The 19,597-nt window shown below is 40.6% G+C and overlaps 1 protein-coding gene across 7 annotated transcripts in view; it reads left to right on the top strand.

The window, feature by feature from the left end:
- FRYL (FRY like transcription coactivator) overlaps window positions 1-19,597 on the top strand; it is a 269,670-nt gene that overhangs the window by 199,287 nt on the left and 50,786 nt on the right. For all 7 annotated transcript variants that reach the window (XM_049632000.1, XM_049631993.1, XM_049631998.1 and 4 more), the window contains 12 exons: window positions 3,335-3,594; window positions 3,956-4,096; window positions 6,884-7,052; window positions 10,059-10,143; window positions 10,694-10,806; window positions 11,802-11,952; window positions 12,616-12,719; window positions 13,897-14,082; window positions 15,414-15,618; window positions 17,092-17,213; window positions 17,957-18,147; window positions 19,465-19,559. In XM_049632000.1, coding sequence (XP_049487957.1) covers window positions 3,335-3,594; window positions 3,956-4,096; window positions 6,884-7,052; window positions 10,059-10,143; window positions 10,694-10,806; window positions 11,802-11,952; window positions 12,616-12,719; window positions 13,897-14,082; window positions 15,414-15,618; window positions 17,092-17,213; window positions 17,957-18,147; window positions 19,465-19,559 — 1,822 coding nt within the window. The remainder of the gene's footprint in view (window positions 1-3,334; window positions 3,595-3,955; window positions 4,097-6,883; window positions 7,053-10,058; window positions 10,144-10,693; window positions 10,807-11,801; window positions 11,953-12,615; window positions 12,720-13,896; window positions 14,083-15,413; window positions 15,619-17,091; window positions 17,214-17,956; window positions 18,148-19,464; window positions 19,560-19,597) is intronic.

The following is a 19,597-nucleotide window of genomic DNA, read 5'->3' as shown; positions in this document are numbered from 1 at the left end:
CAGTGACCGCCATGGCCACTGATGCTGCTGCTGGCCTTCTTCTCAGGGCTCCTACACAGAGAGCAGAACAGTCCAGCGGAGTCTCAGAGCTTCAGAAATGGGTCGGGATGGCAGCTGATATGAGTGTAGACCATGCCCACAGCTCAGTCACCTTGTCCCTTTTCCTTCAGTTCTATCATCAGACGCCCTTGTCAGTAGGATTGGTTAATTATAACTGCTTTGCTTAAAATGGTTTATTCTAAACCAAAATATAGCCTGTAAACCTACTCAGTGCAGTTTTCACTCTGATTGTTTCCAAGGCAAGATGAGCACAGTGCTTCTTAGGGGTTGTAGAGTACAGCTGTCAATGTAAACTTTGCCCACTTTGAAATTTGAGGGTCCCGCCCCTTCCTCTCTCTGGACCACTTGCAGAAATCTTTAAATGTTGTCCCCTCCCTGGCCCTTCCCACCCTTGCTCTTCCCATCGTTTTCCTCCTATACACCCACTTCTTCTTAATTAATTTTTTTTTAATGTTTATTTATTTTTGAGAGAGACAGAGACAGAAAGCGAGTGGGTTAGGGGCAGAGAGAGAGAGAGAGAGAGAGAGGGAGACACAGAGGCAGAAGCAGGCTCCAGGCTCTGAGCTGCCAGCACAGAGCCCGACACGGGGCTCGAACTCATGAGCCGCGAGATCATGACCTGAGCCGAAGTCAGACGCTCAACCGACTGAGCCACCCGGGCGCCCCTGTACAGCCACCTCTAACCCATCTCCTGCCCCTTTACCTTGCCTTGAGTGTCTGCATCCACTTTTATCATGCCCTCCACCCTCATGCATCTTCATAAATAGCCTTAAGACTCCGTTGGCTTGAGTTTCCTCTTTGTAAACTTATTGAAGGCTTTCCCACTGCTGAATCGAATCACTAGCTTCTGGTCTTCAATCTGTTTGCTACTTTGCCCAGCAATTAATGTTAGTCACCTTCCATTTTTTAACATTCTGACCTCTCTTGATTTCTAGAAATTTAATATTTCCTAGTTTTCCTTCTACTGTGAGGTATTCCTTTTCTGTCACTTTTGCTGGATTCTTTTCTTCTATCTGAAGTCATCGCGTTCCCAGAGTTCCATCCCAGGCCTCCTTCTCAAGAGACCCTGTCTCCCTGAGGGAGGCCATTGCTGTTGCTGTGGCCCCAGCTCCCACACACACCACCTCTCCCCCGAGTCCGACCTCTTCCTTCAACTACTTTGAGAGCTCCAGGGCTTTCATTTCATACCGGAGGCACTAACATTAATGTATTAATAGGAAGGATTATTGTAATTTCTGAATAGTTCTGGTTATAACCAGAAAGCATGGGACTGAGCACTTGATTGGCACTATTTTGAATGTGCACAGTAATCCCATGAGGCATCTGCTTTTGTCACCCTCTTCTTACACAGTAATAAATCGAGGATCAGAGGTTGACAGGTTGGCCCTAGGCCAAGCAGCTTGTTTGTGGTAGAACTGGGATTCAGACCCATGTGTGTGCAGTTCCAGAGCCAGGTTCCAAATCACTACACTTCTGTATTTACTGCTTTTGTAAAAAAATATTTATTTTTGAGAGAGAGAGAGAAAGAGAGAGAATCCAAAGCAGGCTCTGCACTGACAGCAGAGAGCCCAATATGGAGCTCGAACTCCATAACTTTGATACAATGACCTGAGCTGAAGTCAGACACCCAACCTACTGAGCCACCCAGGTGCCCCTATATTTACTCCTTTTAATGAGTAAATAACTACCAAGGCCTGGTGGGCAAAAGGGGGGGCCAAGGAGAAAGAAGATGTTTATTTAAAGTGACTTTTGGAAATTTAGCTGTGTATAAAGGCATATGGGCTTTGGAATCAACCTTGTGTTTGAATCTTTTGGCACGCGATACATTTCTGACTTAGGCAGATTACTTAGACTCTGTCTACCTCACAGATTTATTACCATCATTAAATGAGATGAATGTGAAAGTAACAAGTACATCATAGGAGTCTCCCCTATATAGAACCAAAATATGGAGATTTTTCATGGGTCAGTTTAAAGTAATCTCTGTAAAAAGACTGTCTTTTATCTTCTAATTACATGTATATATTTACTGAGGTAAAAAGACATCATAAAATTTACCGTAGGAATCATTTTAGATGTATATAGTTCAGTAGTGTTCGGTATGTTTACATTGTTGTGAAATTGATCTCTAGAAATTTTTCACCCTGTCGAGCTGAAACTCTATAGCCACTAAAGAACTTCCCTTTTGCCCCTACTCCCTACCTCCTGCTAACCACCATTGTACTTTCTATTTCTATGAAATTGATTATTTTAGATCTCTCCCATAAAAAGAATTATTTAGCGTTTGTGTTTTTGTTTCACTTAGCATAATTACCCCAAGGTTCATTCATGTTGTGGCACAACAGAATTCCCTTCTTCTTTAAGGAAGGAATTCTTCCATTGCAAGAATGAATATGTGTGTGTGTGTGTGTGTGTGTGTGTGTAACACGTATATGTATATATACACATATATGTGTGTAACACGTATATGTGTATATACATATATGTGTGTGCACACACATATATGTGTATATATACATATGTGTGTATACATATATGTGTATACATATATGTATGTATACATATATGTGTATGTGTGTATACATATATGTATATACAATGTATATACAATGTGTGTATACAATGTGTTATGTATATATACATATATGTATACACACATAAATGTATATATGTGTATATATGCATTTATGTGTGTATATACACATATATGTATATATACATAACACATTTTGTTTATCCATCTACTTGTCAGTGGACATTTGGATTGCTTTCACCTCTTGACTGTTGTGAATAGTGCTGCTATGAACGTGGGTATGCAAATATCTCTTTGAGACCCTGCTTTCAGTTCTTCTGGATATATATATATATATATATATATATATATATATATATATATATACACACACACAGAAGTGGGGTTGCTGGATAATATGGTAGTTCTAGTTTTAACTTTTCAAGGAGCTGCCATACTGTTTACCCTAGTGGTCGCACCGTTTTACAGTCCCACCAATAATGCATAAGCATTTATATGTCAGAGCCACCAAAAGTATTTTATATAAAAGTAGGATCTGATTTTTGTTAGTTGTTAATTTTCTTTATGATGTCATTGAGGTGAAATTTATTAACAGGAGAAACAGCACTCATAATTGTCAAAAGTAAAAAATAAAATCTTGGCTGCTTCTTCTCGAAGAATGAGTCGTGGACATTAATGACAAATCAGAGGAAACTGAAATGATACCGGTGTTTCCCTCTTTTGGCTTGTTTTTAATTACAGAGATAAGCCAGAGAATTCAGACGGCTCACCCTGCTGGGAGGCAAGTAATGCTACACTACCTGTTACCGTGGATGAACAACATCGAGTTGGTAGATTTAAAACCTTTGCCCACAGCGAGGCGACACAATGAAGAGGAAGACGACTCCTTAAAAGACCGAGAACTTATGGTGACGAGCAGGCGCTGGTTGCGAGGAGAAGGCTGGGGGTCCCCACAAGCCACTGCGATGGTTTTGAACAACCTAATGTACATGACAGCAAAGGTAAAATGGGGCTTGTGTTAGCGGTTGCTGCACAGGATTATTGAGTTAAGAGGAGTAAAAAAGGTTAGAAATAGATGGAAAGATTAGGCAATCCTGTGATAACCAGATACGCTTTATAAACTCCTTTATTCAGAGCACTTCTCATTAGATATAAAATAGGTTTTCGGGGGAGGAGACAAAATCATATATGGTTAATGATGTTTATGTTTGTATTTGTTGGAAGAAATGATTGTTCCTCTGGAGTATGGAAAAGATTCAAGCTGTGTATGAAATCATCATTTTCTAATGTTTCGTGCTCTGACAAGTTTGGTGTTTAACAAGCAGTCATCACTGAAGTGTGTGTTGTGTATCCTGCATCTAGTATGGTGATGAGCTGGCCTGGTCGGAGGTGGAGAACGTGTGGACCACACTTGCAGATGGCTGGCCAAAAAACCTGAAAATAATTTTGCACTTTCTGATCAGCATTTGCGGAGTGAATAGTGAACCAAGCCTCTTGCCTTACGTATGTATTCAGGTTCATTAAAAAAAAATTGTGCTTAATAATATTTACCTGGTTTCTTATTGTAGCAGAGGGTGGGCAGTAGTAGACCAGCAGAGGCAAAGCAGGGGGCCACAGTGAGGACCCCGCCAGGAAATAGCACATGCATTTTATTCATTGCTTCATTCAGCCGATATCATCTAGCCTTTATGACAGGCGATTCAATAATGCATATTGCCAGGTTCTCTTCTAGGTTCCAGGCATTTCAATCCAGTGGGTGGTGGAGATTTTATTCTTTGAACTTTCACCTAATTTATTTAATGAATGGACCAGTAAGTTGATAAAGTACGGTCTTGATAAGGGCTACAAAGGAAAATTGCAGAATAAATGTGAATAACCGGGGAACCGCAGCTCTCTGAGAGGACTGGAGATGATCCTCGAGAGGAAGTGATATTGAAGGGAGACCACAGAATGGGGGATGTTTGCACTTTCTGCTAGGCAGGAGCTGGATACGAGAGCAGAACGGTGAGTGAGAGCTCAGGGCCTATAGAAGGGTGCCGACGGCTTCCAGGAGCAAGGGAAAGCGTAATGCGAGAGAGGTGATGAAGAATGTCACAGTGTTTACCTTCTAGAGGGGAAAGCTCTGCAGAACAGCTCGCAGAATGTTGCTGTAAAAGTTCTTCCAGGTCCTACTTTACACAAACCATTTCCTAGCTTTGCTCCGCCTGACATCTCCCAAGTTAACTCGGTTACTGAAAGCGTTCTTAAGGCATGCCACAGGATTGATGTTCATCGAGAAGCACTCAGAGAAGGGTGGGTGTGCGGTAGAAGGTTACAGGGTCTCACGTATCTCTCTGAGCTCATCTCCTCATGTTCTCCCCCAGACCCCCTGCCCCAGGCCCTGCTGACATCCTTGCTGCCCTGCTCTCTGGCACTCCCACCTTGGGGCCTCTGCACTTTCCCTACGTAGCCACATTGCTCACTCCCTCACCTCCTTCAGGTCTTTCCTTAGATGTCCATTCTCATTGAGGCCCTTGCTGGTCATCCTGTCCAAGACTGCAGATGCCCTGTCCCGACCCCTACTCTCTTTTTCCTTTCCCTGCTTGCTTGATTTTCCCAGCACTTCTTATCATCAAACATATATTTTACCTATTTGCCTCATTGCTTTTGCCTCCATCAGTCCAGTAGATTCTCCTCAAGAGCAGGAATTTTGTCTGTGTGGTTCATTGCTGTCTTCCCAGAGCCTGGAACAGTGCCTGACACATAGACGCCACCCATAAATTGGATGGATGAATGAGTGAATTGGGCTGGAAGAAGAAACAGGCATGAAGTTATAACTCCCAAGAAGCCAAGATGAAATTCAGGGGATAACCATTTGCCAGAAACTTAAAAGGAACTTTTTGATGACAATGATAATTTCTTAATTATCTCTTCTTAATCACTTATTATAGACCAGGCAGGGTACAGGTACCTCATCGACACTGTTTCATTTAATTCTCAGAATGGATCTGAGTTTGCTAAGATTACTGCAGTTTTACATGTGAATAAAACAGGGCAGAGAGAAGAGTCGCTTCCCCAATGCCACACAGCCATTTAGCTCTGTCACTTAGTAGAGTGGATTCCAACCCAGATCTGTTTGTGAAAGGTTGGGAAAGCTTTGTGGAGAAGGCAGTGGAGTCGGGGCGGGGCTGGGGCTTGAAGACTTGACTGGATTGAGGGAGTTCCTTACAGTCAGACAGGTTAAAGGCACAGGGGCAGGAGGGCACCTGGCAGGGTCTGAGGTGACTGAACCCGGGAACAGAGAATTAGCAAATAGAGCAGGTTGGAGAGATACAGAGCTGTGTGTAAGTCAATGGGTAATCATTATAAGATTCTGGTATAATATAATAAAACACGTTTTAAGATTTGCCCCCGGGCTCCTGTGAATCAGTTTCTCAGTTGTCTGTGTGCAGATGAATCACCGGGGCGTCTAGTTCTGACTTGGAGGGTGGAGCCTGAGACTCTGTATTTCTAGCAGCTCCCAAGGATGATGCCCGTGCCGGCGGACCACATGTTTTGAGTTGCAAGGGTTGAAGTACAAAGGGAAAAAGAGACAGGCCAATCAGTTAGTAAGCGATTCAGTAATGCATATTGCCAACACGCAGAACTTATGTGACTCATACTCTGTGCTTTCACTTATGTAACTCATACTCTGTGCTAGGCATATTTAAAATGCTTCATTAAATCTTACATAATCCTAACGAGCTATATGAAGTGGGTGCTCCTGCCCCCGTTTTGCAGAAGAGAAAATTGAGAGTAGCTGTCCGATCGCATAGCTAGTATGTGTCTACACTGCAGTCCAGGCTGTGCGGTCTGGAGTCCAGTTCTAGTGGATCACTACTCTGTACTACAGGGTTAGATAGGGAGCATAGGAAAAGCAGAATAAAAACTCCATTCTGGGTCTGAAGTCTGACTGACTGAAAATAACGGGAAATTTGGGATGATATTATTAATTGCAGTCTTTCCATTAAAAAGAAACTGATTTACAGAAAAGCAATTAGCTTTTTCTTTTCTTAAAAAAAAAAATAGTGAAGTCGTAGATACAGTGGGAACCATTAAACAATATCCAGTCATAAGTATAACACTGGGCCGGGAGGGGGGACTGTGTTTGGAAAGCTGACTAATGCCCTATTGCTGATGGATGTTCAGATTTAAGTTGTGCTTATTCACCTACTATTTAAAGTCGAACTTATCTGTTAAAATGTGTTTCAAGACCAATTTGTGAAATAAAACTTTTGCTTTTTCTTCTCCAAACAATTTCTTTTGTGACAGGTGAAGAAAGTTATTGTCTATTTAGGTAGAGACAAAACAATGCAGTTGCTGGAGGAGCTGGTGCGGGAACTGCAGCTGACCGACCCCGTCAGCTCGGGGGTCACTCACATGGATAACCCCCCGTATTACCGCATCACTTCCAGCTGCAAAATCCCTTCTGTCACCTCAGGTGAGAAGCCATTTGAAACTGGTAACTTGGTCTCAAAAGAGAAGCTTGACATAATTGTTCACCCTAGCAAGCATTTGCCTTAAACATCATCGAGAAAATAACAGCGCCCCCGTCGGGCTGCACGCTGGGCATGAAGCCTGCTTAGGATTTCCTCTCTCTCCCTCCCTCTCTCTGTCTCTGTCTCTCTCTCTCTCTCTTTTTCTCCCTCTGCCCCCCCCCCCCCCCCCACTTGCTGTCTCTAAAATTAAGAAAAAAACAAAACAAAACAAAAGCAAACATGAGTCATGTATGGTAATTAACTTGACAAGACTTTGTAAATCTTCATATGAGTGATGAAGTTTGACAGTGTGAGAATTCTTAATATTACAGAGGGAAACGTATTTACATATGTATTTGGAACTGGAATATAGATACAACGAGCATTTTTTTTAAGTTTGTTTATTTATTTTGAGACAGAGAGAGAGAGAGAGACTAAACAAAGCAGGGGAGGGGCAGAAAGAGAGGGAGAGGGAAAATCCCAAACAGGCTCCACGTTGTCAGCACAGAGCCCAGTGCAGGGCTCGATCTCATGAACCACGAAATCATGACCTGAGACAAAACCGTGAGTCGGATGCTTAACCAACTGAACCACCCAGGCACACCCTCCCCTTCTACAACAAGCATTTTTTAATGAATATAATTCGTGTGTTAAATATAGAAAATGCTTACTTGTTGAGTTACTCTGTAATTTCATATTATAATTATTTGGGCATATATAATACAGTCATGTAAGTGATATATATATACACACACACATATATATATATACACACACACATATATATATATACACACACACATATATATATATATACACACACACATATATATATATACACACACACACACACATATATATATATATATATACACACATACACACACACACACAGGTATAGTTATTATAATATTTTAAGTTGAAGAAACTGTGTCCCTGAGGGAATAACTTCCATTAAAATCAATATAATACTGAGACTATTTTTGGGGCGCCTGGGTGGCGCAGTCGGTTAAGCGTCCGACTTCAGCCAGGTCACGATCTCGCGGTCCGTGAGTTCGAGCCCCGCGTCAGGCTCTGGGCTGATGGCTCGGAGCCTGGAGCCTGTTTCCGATTCTGTGTCTCCCTCTCTCTCTGCCCCTCCCCCGTTCATGCTCTGTCTCTCTCTGTCCCAAAAAAAAAAAAAGTTTTATAAAAAAAAAAAAAAAAAAATTAAAAAAAAAAAATAATAATACTGAGACTATTTTAAATTACATTTCCATGAAATTATTTGTCACTCGGTTTATATTGAATGTTTCTGTCATGTTAATAACATCTGTATAATTAGAAATCTTTTATAGTTTATTTTCTGGCATCTATTTTCATCTCTTAGCTCTTTTAGCTCTTTTTGTTCTACTTTCTAAGGGATTTCTAACAACACTTCCATTGAAAGCTTTTCATATTTTTAATTCTGAAGAGTTTATTCTTTAGTTTTTGTTTTTTTTTTTTTTTTTAGGAATGCCTTATTCATGTTTCATGGTTGGACTGTCTTCCTTATCTGATGAAGTTTTCTTCTCCCAGCAAAAGTTCCTATTATATAGTTCTGTTTTGATTTGTCTTAGTAAAAGCTTTTCTCAAAAGTCAACCAATTCTAGATCTGTCTTTTGATAAAGAGTGGAATATTAAAAAGTTGATTGGGGGGCACCTGGGTGGCTCAGTCCATTGAAGATTTGACTTCGGCTCAGGTCATGATCTCACAGTTCACGGGTTCAAGCCCCATGTTGGGCTCTGTGCTGAGCCTTCTTCTGATTCTGTGTCTCCTTCTCTCTCTGCCCCTCCTTTGCTCATGCTCTCTCTCTCTCAAAAATAATAAACATTAAAAAAATTTTTTTTAAGTTGATTGGATGTTTTGTAGGTATATATGGAACTTACTGACTTTGTCATTTGTTGTATGATGATTTCATTGATACAAGTGTCTATAGGTCTCTTCTCTTGGATGACTAATCAGATTCCCCAGACAAAACTCTACTAGTCATCTACCTAAAGGAGAGGGTGTAGAGCTGTGTGTGTATGTGTGTACAAATACATTGATCCATAGATAACACACACACATACACAGAGCATAGTCTTTAAGCCTTCTGGTAGCCCCATGGGGTGAGAAGGTTTCAAGGGGATACAATCTCAAATTTTAAGATGTATATTTTCACTCAATTCCCCTATTCTCAATAAAGTTCTTATTCTTTCAGCTGTAATTATGTGCCCTAGTCCAGAAATCTTTGATTTACTCTTATCAGAAAAGATTTCTGGAAGTGTAGGCAGAGAGCCACCCTGTTACAAGAGGAAGGGGTATAGATTTTGGGGACCAATTACCTCTGAAATAGATTTTCCACCAAGCCTGTCATTTTAGCAACACCTTCAGAGTACTCCCAGAGATACTCAAAGCTATGAATTCCTGAACCTTTTGGAGGTTCAACAGCATAGATATGGAAGCTTCTTGGTTTACCCCACGACCAGCTTAAGATTCAGCCTTCTTAAAGCTTAATTACTTCTTGTCCATTTGTTTTCAACCATCCAAAATTTTGTTGCTGCTCTCTCCTTTCCCTCTTGGTTGTTATGAGTACGTTCCTTTTTATTTAAAAAAAATTTTTTTAATGTTTATTTTTGAGAGAGAGGGAGAGACACAGAGTGAGAGTGGGGGAGGGGCAGAGAGAGGCGGGGGGTAGACGCAGAATCCAAAGCAGGCTCCAGGCTTTGTGCTGTCAGCACACAGCCCAGTGCGGGGCTCACACCCATGGACTGGGAGATCATGACCTGAGCCGAAGTCAGATGCTCAACTGACTGAGCCACCCAACTGCCCCAAGTACATTCCTTTATAAAAATCACGTTGCTTTCATTTTAGTGGAGTTTTAACATCTGTAATTTTGCAATCTTTTGTTCTTACTGAGTTATCCCAGGCTTTAAGTTCACAGATACTGTCTTATTTCTGATTGCAGGAACTACTTCCAGTAGCAATACAATGGTAGCTCCCATAGACGGCAATCCCGATAATAAGCCCATAAAAGAGAATATTGAAGAGAGGTAAGTACCCCTTTGTTCTTCATTAGCCTTTTGGTTTGACAGAGCCTGATTATCAGAATAAATGGTAACTTCTGCATTGGCATGTATATTTCATAGAATGTATATTTCAAAATTCTAGTGAAGAAATACATTTCCATTTTGGAAATTTTCCACATTGCCTATGTCATCATTAAAATGCTGACTTCCTAGATTCTTTTACGCGCTCTAACGGATGAATAGGTAGAGTATGTTCTGTCTCTTTTTGTGTTGTTTACAGTTTTAGACTTTCCTAAATGGCTACTCACTCTGCCTATCTTTTTTATAAAATAGGCTTTATCAGAACATTACTACCCCATTTAAGAAAAATCTTCAGGTAGAAATAATTGACTTTAAATCTTAAACTTTTGAACTATAAGATGGAAATTAACGTGTGTGTGTGTGTGTGTGTGTCATAGTAAACTTTTGTTAATAGTTGATGTACTGTGTTCTTTTTTAAACATAGAAAGTGAAACCGAAAGTACAAATACCATTTTTCCATGAACTGTGACTAACTCCATGATCATTCCCATAGCTATGTGCACCTAGACATCTACAGTGGACTAAACAGTCACTTAAATCGTCAACATCACAGACTAGAATCTCGATACAGTAGCAGCTCTGGAGGATCTTATGAAGAAGAAAAAAGTAATAAGTTCCAAATGTTTTTTATAACTACAATGGCGAGGTGTATTCTTAATATATTAATGTTAGTAAATATATATTTTTCTGGTAAATTGTTTTTAAGAAGTGTTTAACTGCCACTAGTGGTGTTCCAGCATAACCTGAAATGTCCTGATTTTGAGGAGAAGCACGAATGGGGGAAATTTGTTTTAAAAGCACAGGGTCCCTCTAGACGAGTCAACAGGAACATAAGAATTGGTTCTCAAGAAGCATCATAGACACTGACTACAGCCTGCTTTTTTTTTTTTTTTTTTTTTTTTTTTTTTTTTTTTTTTTTCAAATAGGTTGGCTCTTTTTCTGTGGATTTATGTTTTACTGAAAAGTTCTCCCTTGCAATTAATGGTAAAGTGAATATCTACCCAAGTCTCACTAGAACACTGAGGTAGAGTGGAGTAGAAGGGCAAAAGCCTTCAGACTGGGAAGTTAACCCTGAAGGTGATCTGGTCCAATCTCCTCGTTTTGCACATGATGGAACTGAGGTCCAGAGAGGTTAAGTGACTTACCCACGTCACACAGAATTCACATCTCCCGATGCCATTTTTCACTGCACCCTGCAGCCCCAACTGCGGTAGAGCAGATTTCCTTTTAAGATGGGTTTGTGTTGGCCCTGTCTCAGAAAATTTAGAGTTGAGTAACTTACCAGAAGGCCCTGGTGACAAGGCAGCTTGACCTATAATGTGGTTTCATGGCTTGGACGTGAACTCTGAAATTTCATGAAGCGCTAGTATAGTTTTGCTTTGATACAAAGGATAGAGCCCGAATGGATACCTCTTTCCGTCTCTGATTTGCTTAGTGTGATAGTGTTTGTGCGCAGGTCTTCCTAGCAAACCTATGTCCGAAGAGTGGGAAGTTATTTTGTATCACTTTCCAATGCTGTAAATCGTTGGTGTCTTACTAGCGTTTGCGTATGTTGGCAGAAAAGAGATGGTGTAGAAAATGAGATCATTTTATTTTGATAGGTGATTCAATGCCACTTTATTCTAATTGGCGACTGAAAGTGATGGAGCATAATCAAGGAGAGCCACTACCCTTCCCACCAGCTGGAGGCTGCTGGTCACCACTGGTGGATTACTTGCCTGAAACGTCATCACCTGGATTACCTCTTCACAGGTGGACTACAGCATCATTCCTATTTCATACGAGCCAAATCGCTGCTTAATACTTTCAGCTTTCTTTATGCTATCTGACAACACAGAATAAAAGCCACTTCTTTCTTGACATGCTACGACAAATCAGATCCATGTGTTTAGATTTCGAGAAGTCTCAACACTCAGACCTCTGTTTACCATTAATACTATTAAATCTACGTCTGCTGCTGCTTTTCTGGGTGTCTGGCATAGTTACTTGACCTTTCTGGGACCCAGTTACTTCCTCTGAAAAATATCTCGCGGTACTAGAGGCACTGTTGTTTGGAGTTGCGTTAAAGTGAATTTTACTTAGCAGAATCCCAGTAGAATAGTTACGGCATTCTTTCAAAATGTATTAATGTAACCAGCACGTACTGAACACCTACTATGTGGCAAGCAGTGTGCTAGGTGTCAGGGTTGAAGATGAAGAAAACGTGGCCCTTGCCTTTGAGGAGCCCTTAGCAGGTAATGTTTTTTTCTAGAACCATCACTTAACGGTTTCTTCAGCTATATTTCTTTTCCTCTTTTTTTCTTGAGAAGTTGTATTTTTCCATAAAATACAATATTAAAGGCTGCAAGTAACTGGCATGAGATTCACTCCAGGTTTACTCTGCTGCGACATTAATAGGTGTCTCGTTTGTCACAGGTGTAACATAGCTGTGATCCTTTTGACGGATCTGATCATTGACCACAGTGTGAAGGTGGAATGGGGAAGCTACCTCCATCTTCTTCTTCATGCAATTTTTATAGGTAATTAACACTGGTTCTGACTCAACATGACATTATATTCCTGTGACAATTTAAAGGCAGTCTGGTTTTTTGGTATTTCTATTAACCGTTGTTTGGTACGTAACTCCCATGACACTTTTTATGGGGATTCTCATGGTCTAGTAGGGAGTCCGTCCTCGCCTCTCTTGTAACCACAAAAAGGTCTTCTCTTTGCGTTCCCGTTCTTGTCCTGTCGTCCCTCCACTGCTCACAAACACAGTTACCGTCTAACAGGAAAAATTCGGTACCCACAGCAAGAATAAAGTTAACTTACCTCTCAGACTGGAAATTTGCAGAGTAAAAGGAAAATTAAAATGGGGTCCAAGTATTTCTCAAAAGAATGGGATTGTGGACCGTCTGATTATTACAGCTGAAAGTCCACTGTGCCCTCAATAACAGTGGAATTTCAGCTGTAATAGTCAGACGGTCCACAATAGGGACCATCTGTGGGATCCATCACAATACTTTTCATGCTTGTAGGATTGGCTTCCTGAAGAAAGTCAAGGTAGTCATCTTACCTGAAGTTTTCCTGATGTGCACATTTATTACTTTGATGTTTCAGTAATCAAACATCTACTGACTTTTCATTGTGCGCTAGGCACAAAAAATGCTTGCCTTTAAAAAAAGTCATTTACATTGAGTATTCTGTCACAGAGTAATAATTTCTAATAAGTTCTAAGTTTTAGACACAAGATGCATTGAAAACTTGTCTTGATTCCCCCTGCTAACTGTAAGACAATAGGCTATTGTTACAAACTCCAGGCCAATAAGAATTACCGTGTGGTACATCATCTTGTACAAAATATTTTCTGTATTTTCTGCTTTTCTTTAAAATATGCATTTGGGAGGTGCCTGGGTGGCTCAGTCAATTGAGCTTCCGACTTCAGCTCAGGTCATGATCTCCAGCCCGTGAGTTTGAGCCTCACATTGGGCTGTATGCTGACCGCTCTGAGCCTGGAGCCTGCTTCGGATTCTGTGTCTCCCTCTCTCTCTGCCCCAACCCACTGCTGGCGCTCTGTCTCTCTTTCTCTCTCTCCCTCTCTCTCTGTCTCTGAAAAATAAATAAAACATTTTAAAAAATAAAATAAAATATGCATTTGAAGGTAAGGGTACTTGTGATTTCTCTTCATTGATGATGATTTCCAACTGTCGTTCTCAGGGTCTGACCACTGCCACCCCGAGGTGTACGAGCACTGTAAGCGCCTGCTCCTGCACCTGCTAATAGTCACGGGACCCAGCAGTAACATCCGCGCTGTTGCCTCTGTCCTGCTCAGGAACAGGGAGTTTAACGAGCCCAGGGCGCTCACGGTCAAGCAGACCGCGCACTTAGATTACACTTGCACAGGTATTTGCTTTAAACGTCCAGTTTGACAATGGAATCATGCTTCGTTTGTTTGGAAACTGTAACAGAGAAAGTCAACTAAATAAAAGTTGAAAGGCTTTAAGTGTAGTTTTATGATTTTAAGTACCATTTACATCATTAACTGGTAAAAGAATTAAACTTGGAGTATTTGAGTCTGTATCACCTGTAAGGGTCTTTCTTTGTCATAAGAATTTTAAGTTCTCAACATGCAGGTTGAGGATCAGTGAAACAGTGCTTCGCTTACGGAGCACAGTTACCGAGAAGATGTTGACCCTGTATTACATTCCTCGTGCTCTCAAGATCTGAAAAATGAACAAAGCAAGACATTAACATTTTATTGTTCATTTGATTATATTTACTGTCTTTAAAATGTTAGGCATTTTTAAGTCTAGTAAATTCCAAATTATACATTTGGAAGTAATGCGGCCCAAATTAATGAGACTTTGATATAAAAGTTATTTCACTATTGGTGTGATTTTCTTTTTTAATTTACTTTGCAAGTTCTATTTTCTTCTTTCCTAATAGCCCTAACTTTCTTATCCATTTGTCTGTATCATCAGGTTAATAATAGATGACTTAGAAAATAATTGTTTTTAAAAAATGAAATAAAATTACATTTCTTACTAATCATGTAATGTCAGATACAGGGTTAAAGTTCTTTAGTGAAAACCCTGTGGTTAGTAAGAAAACAATTATTAGGAAACATTGCACCTTTTAAAATGTGGCTAAAATATGAATAAAGTTTACTGTCTCTTTTATGTTAAAACATCTTTTTAAAAATTCCATAGTTGGTTTTTGTTGTTTGTTCTTAAGTCTTCTTTTGCCATTTTGTGACTATAGGCATTCGTAATAAAAAGAATTTAATAATTGACATAATATAAATATTACAAAGACTTTAAAATTGTCCTTCTTCAGGTAAAATGAAGTGGAAAGTATAGAATCCTTTCCATAAGAAAAATCAGTTCACATTGTGGAAAAGACTGACTTAATACACATTGAGGCAATGTGCCGAAATATTAGGAAAGTGCCACTTTCAACTTTCTTCAGCAGATGGCAGCAAAAGACTTCACAGCAAACCCAAATAGCTAAGTTTTAATAATAGGCTGTGGGAGACAATGTTTACCCCCCAAACTCACTTGATGGAATTTGGTGCTTATGAGGTTCCCGCAGAAGGAGTGCTGATTTGTAGCAGCTGACAGCAACAGATCCCCTCATGTGTCCCACATAACCTGTAAGGAAGGATAGTTTGATGCTTTCAATAGTGTATGAGATCCTTTCATGTCTGGGTATTGACGGCCATCTTTCTCTTACAGCGGGCGTTAGTGATTTTATACCTGATTACCAGCCCTCCCCTATGACTGACTCAGGGCTTAGCTCAAGTTCTACCTCTTCTAGTATCAGCTTAGGAAATAACAGCGCTGCCATTTCCCATCTACACACCACTCTCCTCAACGAGGTCGACATCTCCGTAGAGCAGGATGGAAAAGTCAAAACCCTCATGGAATTCATTACCTCAAGGTAACGTTACAGCTCTCACCATTCTGGCAACATACCTGTGTTAAGTCATTCTTTTTTGTCAGCTACAGCGAACCCTGTTTTTGATTTCTCGTGTGCCACTGATTGGGAATACACAGGTTTGTATTGGGTGATACTTAGAAAATTGGATGCCTCCAAAGACTTTCTCCTGTTGTGCTCACGCAGTTATACTGGAGGGTACCTCCAGTATGTCTGGATACCTCAAGTGTGTCTGGATACCAAGTAGCCAAAGAGAATACAGTCTTACCTGAATACATATTCCACTTTCATTAGCTACATTATCAGTCAGTCGTCAAATATTTATTTATGACAGCCTACTCTTTGCAAGGCACCATAAGCATAGAAGAAATGGATGGGGAGAAAGAAGGGGGGCTGGTGTCCCACAGCAAGAGAGCGAAACCATCAGGGCTTGAGAAATAAAGTTTTGGAAATGGTGAGTAACCCAGTCTGACTGTAATGCTGAGGGAAAAGTTTCTGGACGAGAAAACTTTGTAGTCCAGGGAGAAGTCAAACGGGAGGGCTCTGAGGCCTCAGCCATAGGCTACAGATCTTTCAAGAAAGCAGACGTTATTGAAAATCCTGGAGCTGGATGGGAAGGGTGAGAAGCACAATTAAAGAAATAGGTTGAGAAAATCAGTCTCGGAGCAATGAATGGGATGAATTAGACCTGTCAGATACTGGTGGCTGCGTGACCACAAAGGAGGTTTTCAGGGCACTTTGGGCCTGAGGTGATACGGGGTTGAACCCTTACTAACCTAGGCGGCAGCCTTGAGAATGCAAAGATGTTTTTTGGTTTTTTTTTTTTAACGTTTATTTATTTTTGAGACAGAGAGAGACAGAGCATGAACGGGGGAGGGTCAGAGAGAGAGGGAGACACAGAATCTGAAACTGGCTCCAGGCTCTGAGCAGTCAGCACAGAGCCCAACGTGGGGCTCGAACTCACACACTGCGAGATCGTGACCCGAGCCGAAGTCGGAGGCTCAACCAACTGAGCCACCCAGGCGCCCGCAAAGATGTTTTAAAGAAAGAGTCAACAGGAAACTGTTCTCTCTTAAACTTATGCTGGATCTTCAGCTAGTAAATTATTTCCTTCGCATTACAATCTAAATACATTCTAGCCTCTCCAAATTATACTGCTGTGACCTATGACACATAAGCAGTTCCCAGTGCTCTTCTCACTTCGTAAAAGTCTGTCATCCTTTCCTACCACCTCTGAGAGAGTCCAACTGTAATGATGGAAGACTCAAATCCCATGTAACCTGGATCTTCCTCTCCTTGCCGTAGACCATCACATGCTCAAGTATGTAAATAGTAGTCGACTGTGCGACGTGCTATTTGGCTTAGCCCACTAAGTGAAGTCCTTTCTCATGGCAAAGGCACATCTAATGTAACTGTGAGTAAAACCGTTAATGTGAGTTGAAAACCACGGGCATTATGTCTGTTCTCTGTTTTCAGAAAAAGAGGGCCCCTTTGGAACCATGAGGACGTTTCTGCCAAGAATCCTAACATCAAGAGTGCTGAGCAGTTAACTACATTTTTGAAACATGTGGTTTCTGTTTTTAAGCAGTCAAGCTCAGGTATCTTTCATTAAATATTTCAGATAATACTTTCAATGAGACTTTTTCATGTGATGCGAAAACTTCTGGTAATGTGTAGCAATGAGTTGACAGTTGAGAAGTCTAAAGTGAAAAGTTTTAGACAGGTCTTCTTTTTGAAGTTATTAGTGATGGTGGATAGCTTTTGATTAAAGGAAAATTAAGTTATTCCTTGAAAAATTAAGTGACTCCTTAAAAAATAAGAAAGCCACTTGTGACATTCCGGGGTGCTTCATTTTGTGTGTGGTGGCATAATAAAGTTACAGTGCAGTTGTGTATTATGAAACGATTACATTAAAGGAACATAGATGGAGAGGACAAACTTGAATTCTTTTCTATACAGTAGGCGGCTTCTGTGATCTGAAATCCACACATTCTGAAAGTTACTGTAAAAAAAAACCGTATCTGTCTAAAGGAGTGGTTCTCAACTAGAGGTGATTTTGCCCCTCGCTTCATGTTTTCTCTCTCCTTCTGCTCCTCTCCCCCACTCGTGCCCTCCTCTCTCAAATAAAATAAATATTTTTTTTTTTTTTAAAGATTACAAAATAAGTAAGCAAAATGCAAATGGAGTTTAATGGAAAGAAAAAACATTGCCATAAAGCCTGAGTGCCTGCCCGGTTTGCCAGGCACTGTGCTGGGCACCGGGTTTAAAATGGTTAGCAGCTGATGATAACCCTGCATTCCAAGCAACAAGAAGCACTCACTTGTTTCCTTTGTCTTCACAGAAGGAATGCATTTGGAACATCATCTTAGTGAAGTTGCTCTACAAACAGCACTTTCTTGTTCTTCTCGACACTATGCTGGGAGATCCTTCCAGATTTTCAGGGCCCTAAAGCAGCCTCTTTCTGCAACTACACTCTCTGATGTTCTCTCCAGACTTGTAGAAACTGTAGGGGATCCGGGAGAAGATGCACAGGTATTGCATTAAATTCGTTCAGCAGCCGTTGAGCAGCTACTCATTGTCAAGGACTCATTTGCCAAGTACAGAGCACCGCAGGGCAAGCAAGATAATGGTTACACGGCATTGGTATCAAATGCCAACAAGCAGGCAAAGAATTAAGAAACAAAATTTTGTACGTGATACTTAATAACATACTAATCGAATCACATACTTCAGTGCGAATCAGAGAAAGCTTTACATTTACACACACACATACGGCCCACACTTGCATATTATCCTGGGATTTAAATTTAAATGTAGAGTGTTGAGTTGTTAAGGTAAATTAAGTGAAATAATGCAATAGAGAACTTAAGTCTATGCAGACTAATGATTTTATTAACACTGTTCTAGACACTGGGGATCTGGTAGCAACCAAGTTCCTGGCATTCTGGAGCTCACATTCTGTTGGAGAAATAAGCCTCTAATCCAGCACTAATATGTAACACACTTTTATTTAGAGATTATTGCTATGAACATAATAAGGTAGAGTAATGGGTTAAGGAGCGGTATGGGAGAGGGAGTTGTTTTATATGTGACCATCTGAGACGGTGAGTTTTAAACATGTACGTAAATGAAGTGAGTCCTGTGATAATACGGAAGAATATTTCAGGCAGAGAAATAAGAGTAGTGAGTGCAAAGGCCCTGAGACAGAAGCAACAAGCCTTTTTTTGAGGAACAGGAAGCAAACCAGTATGGCTAGTTTATTGGATGGTGGTGTCTAGCATCTGAAGATCGATGGGGACAGGTCCAGATTATGGGGGGTCTAGGGAGAGGTGAGATTTTACTTGTAAGTGATGGCGAACAGTACTCATAGGCCTTGAGAGGAGGGTGATGGATATAATTTGCTATTTAAAAAATTTGCTCTGGAGGCTAGGTAGAGTCCTCAGGAGGGCAATAGGAGTCATTTAAGAGGCCGTTGTAAAAGTCCACGCTGAAATGGTGGTAGTTTAGCTGACGGGAAGCTATGGAAGTGTGGAGGGGAGTCATCAGATTTCAGATATATTTTAAAGTAGTATTTTTAAGACTTGCCAATGGACTTAACTTAGACGTGAGAGAAAGAAACAAAAATGACTCGTAGATTTTTGGCCTAAGCAATTTTGGGTGAATCGTGGTGCCATTATAACCATTAGTTTGAGGAGTTTTCATCAATCAGCAAGATCATGTTGCTCAAGAGTTTAATCATTTTGCAATGTTAATGTTGAGTTTGTTCTAATTTTAAATCTCCTCGGGAAGTCCATTCTGAGTTCCTTTTTTTCCAAAGCATAATGAGTTAAGACCTGCCTCTTCTCCTAGGGGTTTGTGATTGAACTCCTGCTCACGTTGGAGTCTGCGATTGACACGTTGGCCGAAACCATGAAGCATTACGATCTTCTTTCTGCCCTTTCTCAGTAAGAATTGCATCCAGGCGAACTGTAGATTCGTATAC

The sequence above is a fragment of the Panthera uncia genome, chromosome B1 (genome assembly GCF_023721935.1).
Source record: "Panthera uncia isolate 11264 chromosome B1, Puncia_PCG_1.0, whole genome shotgun sequence".
In the NCBI taxonomy this organism is placed as follows: domain Eukaryota; kingdom Metazoa; phylum Chordata; class Mammalia; order Carnivora; family Felidae; genus Panthera; species Panthera uncia.
Note: the sequence above shows the minus strand (reverse complement) of the source record. Positions and strands in the feature narration are given on the sequence as shown.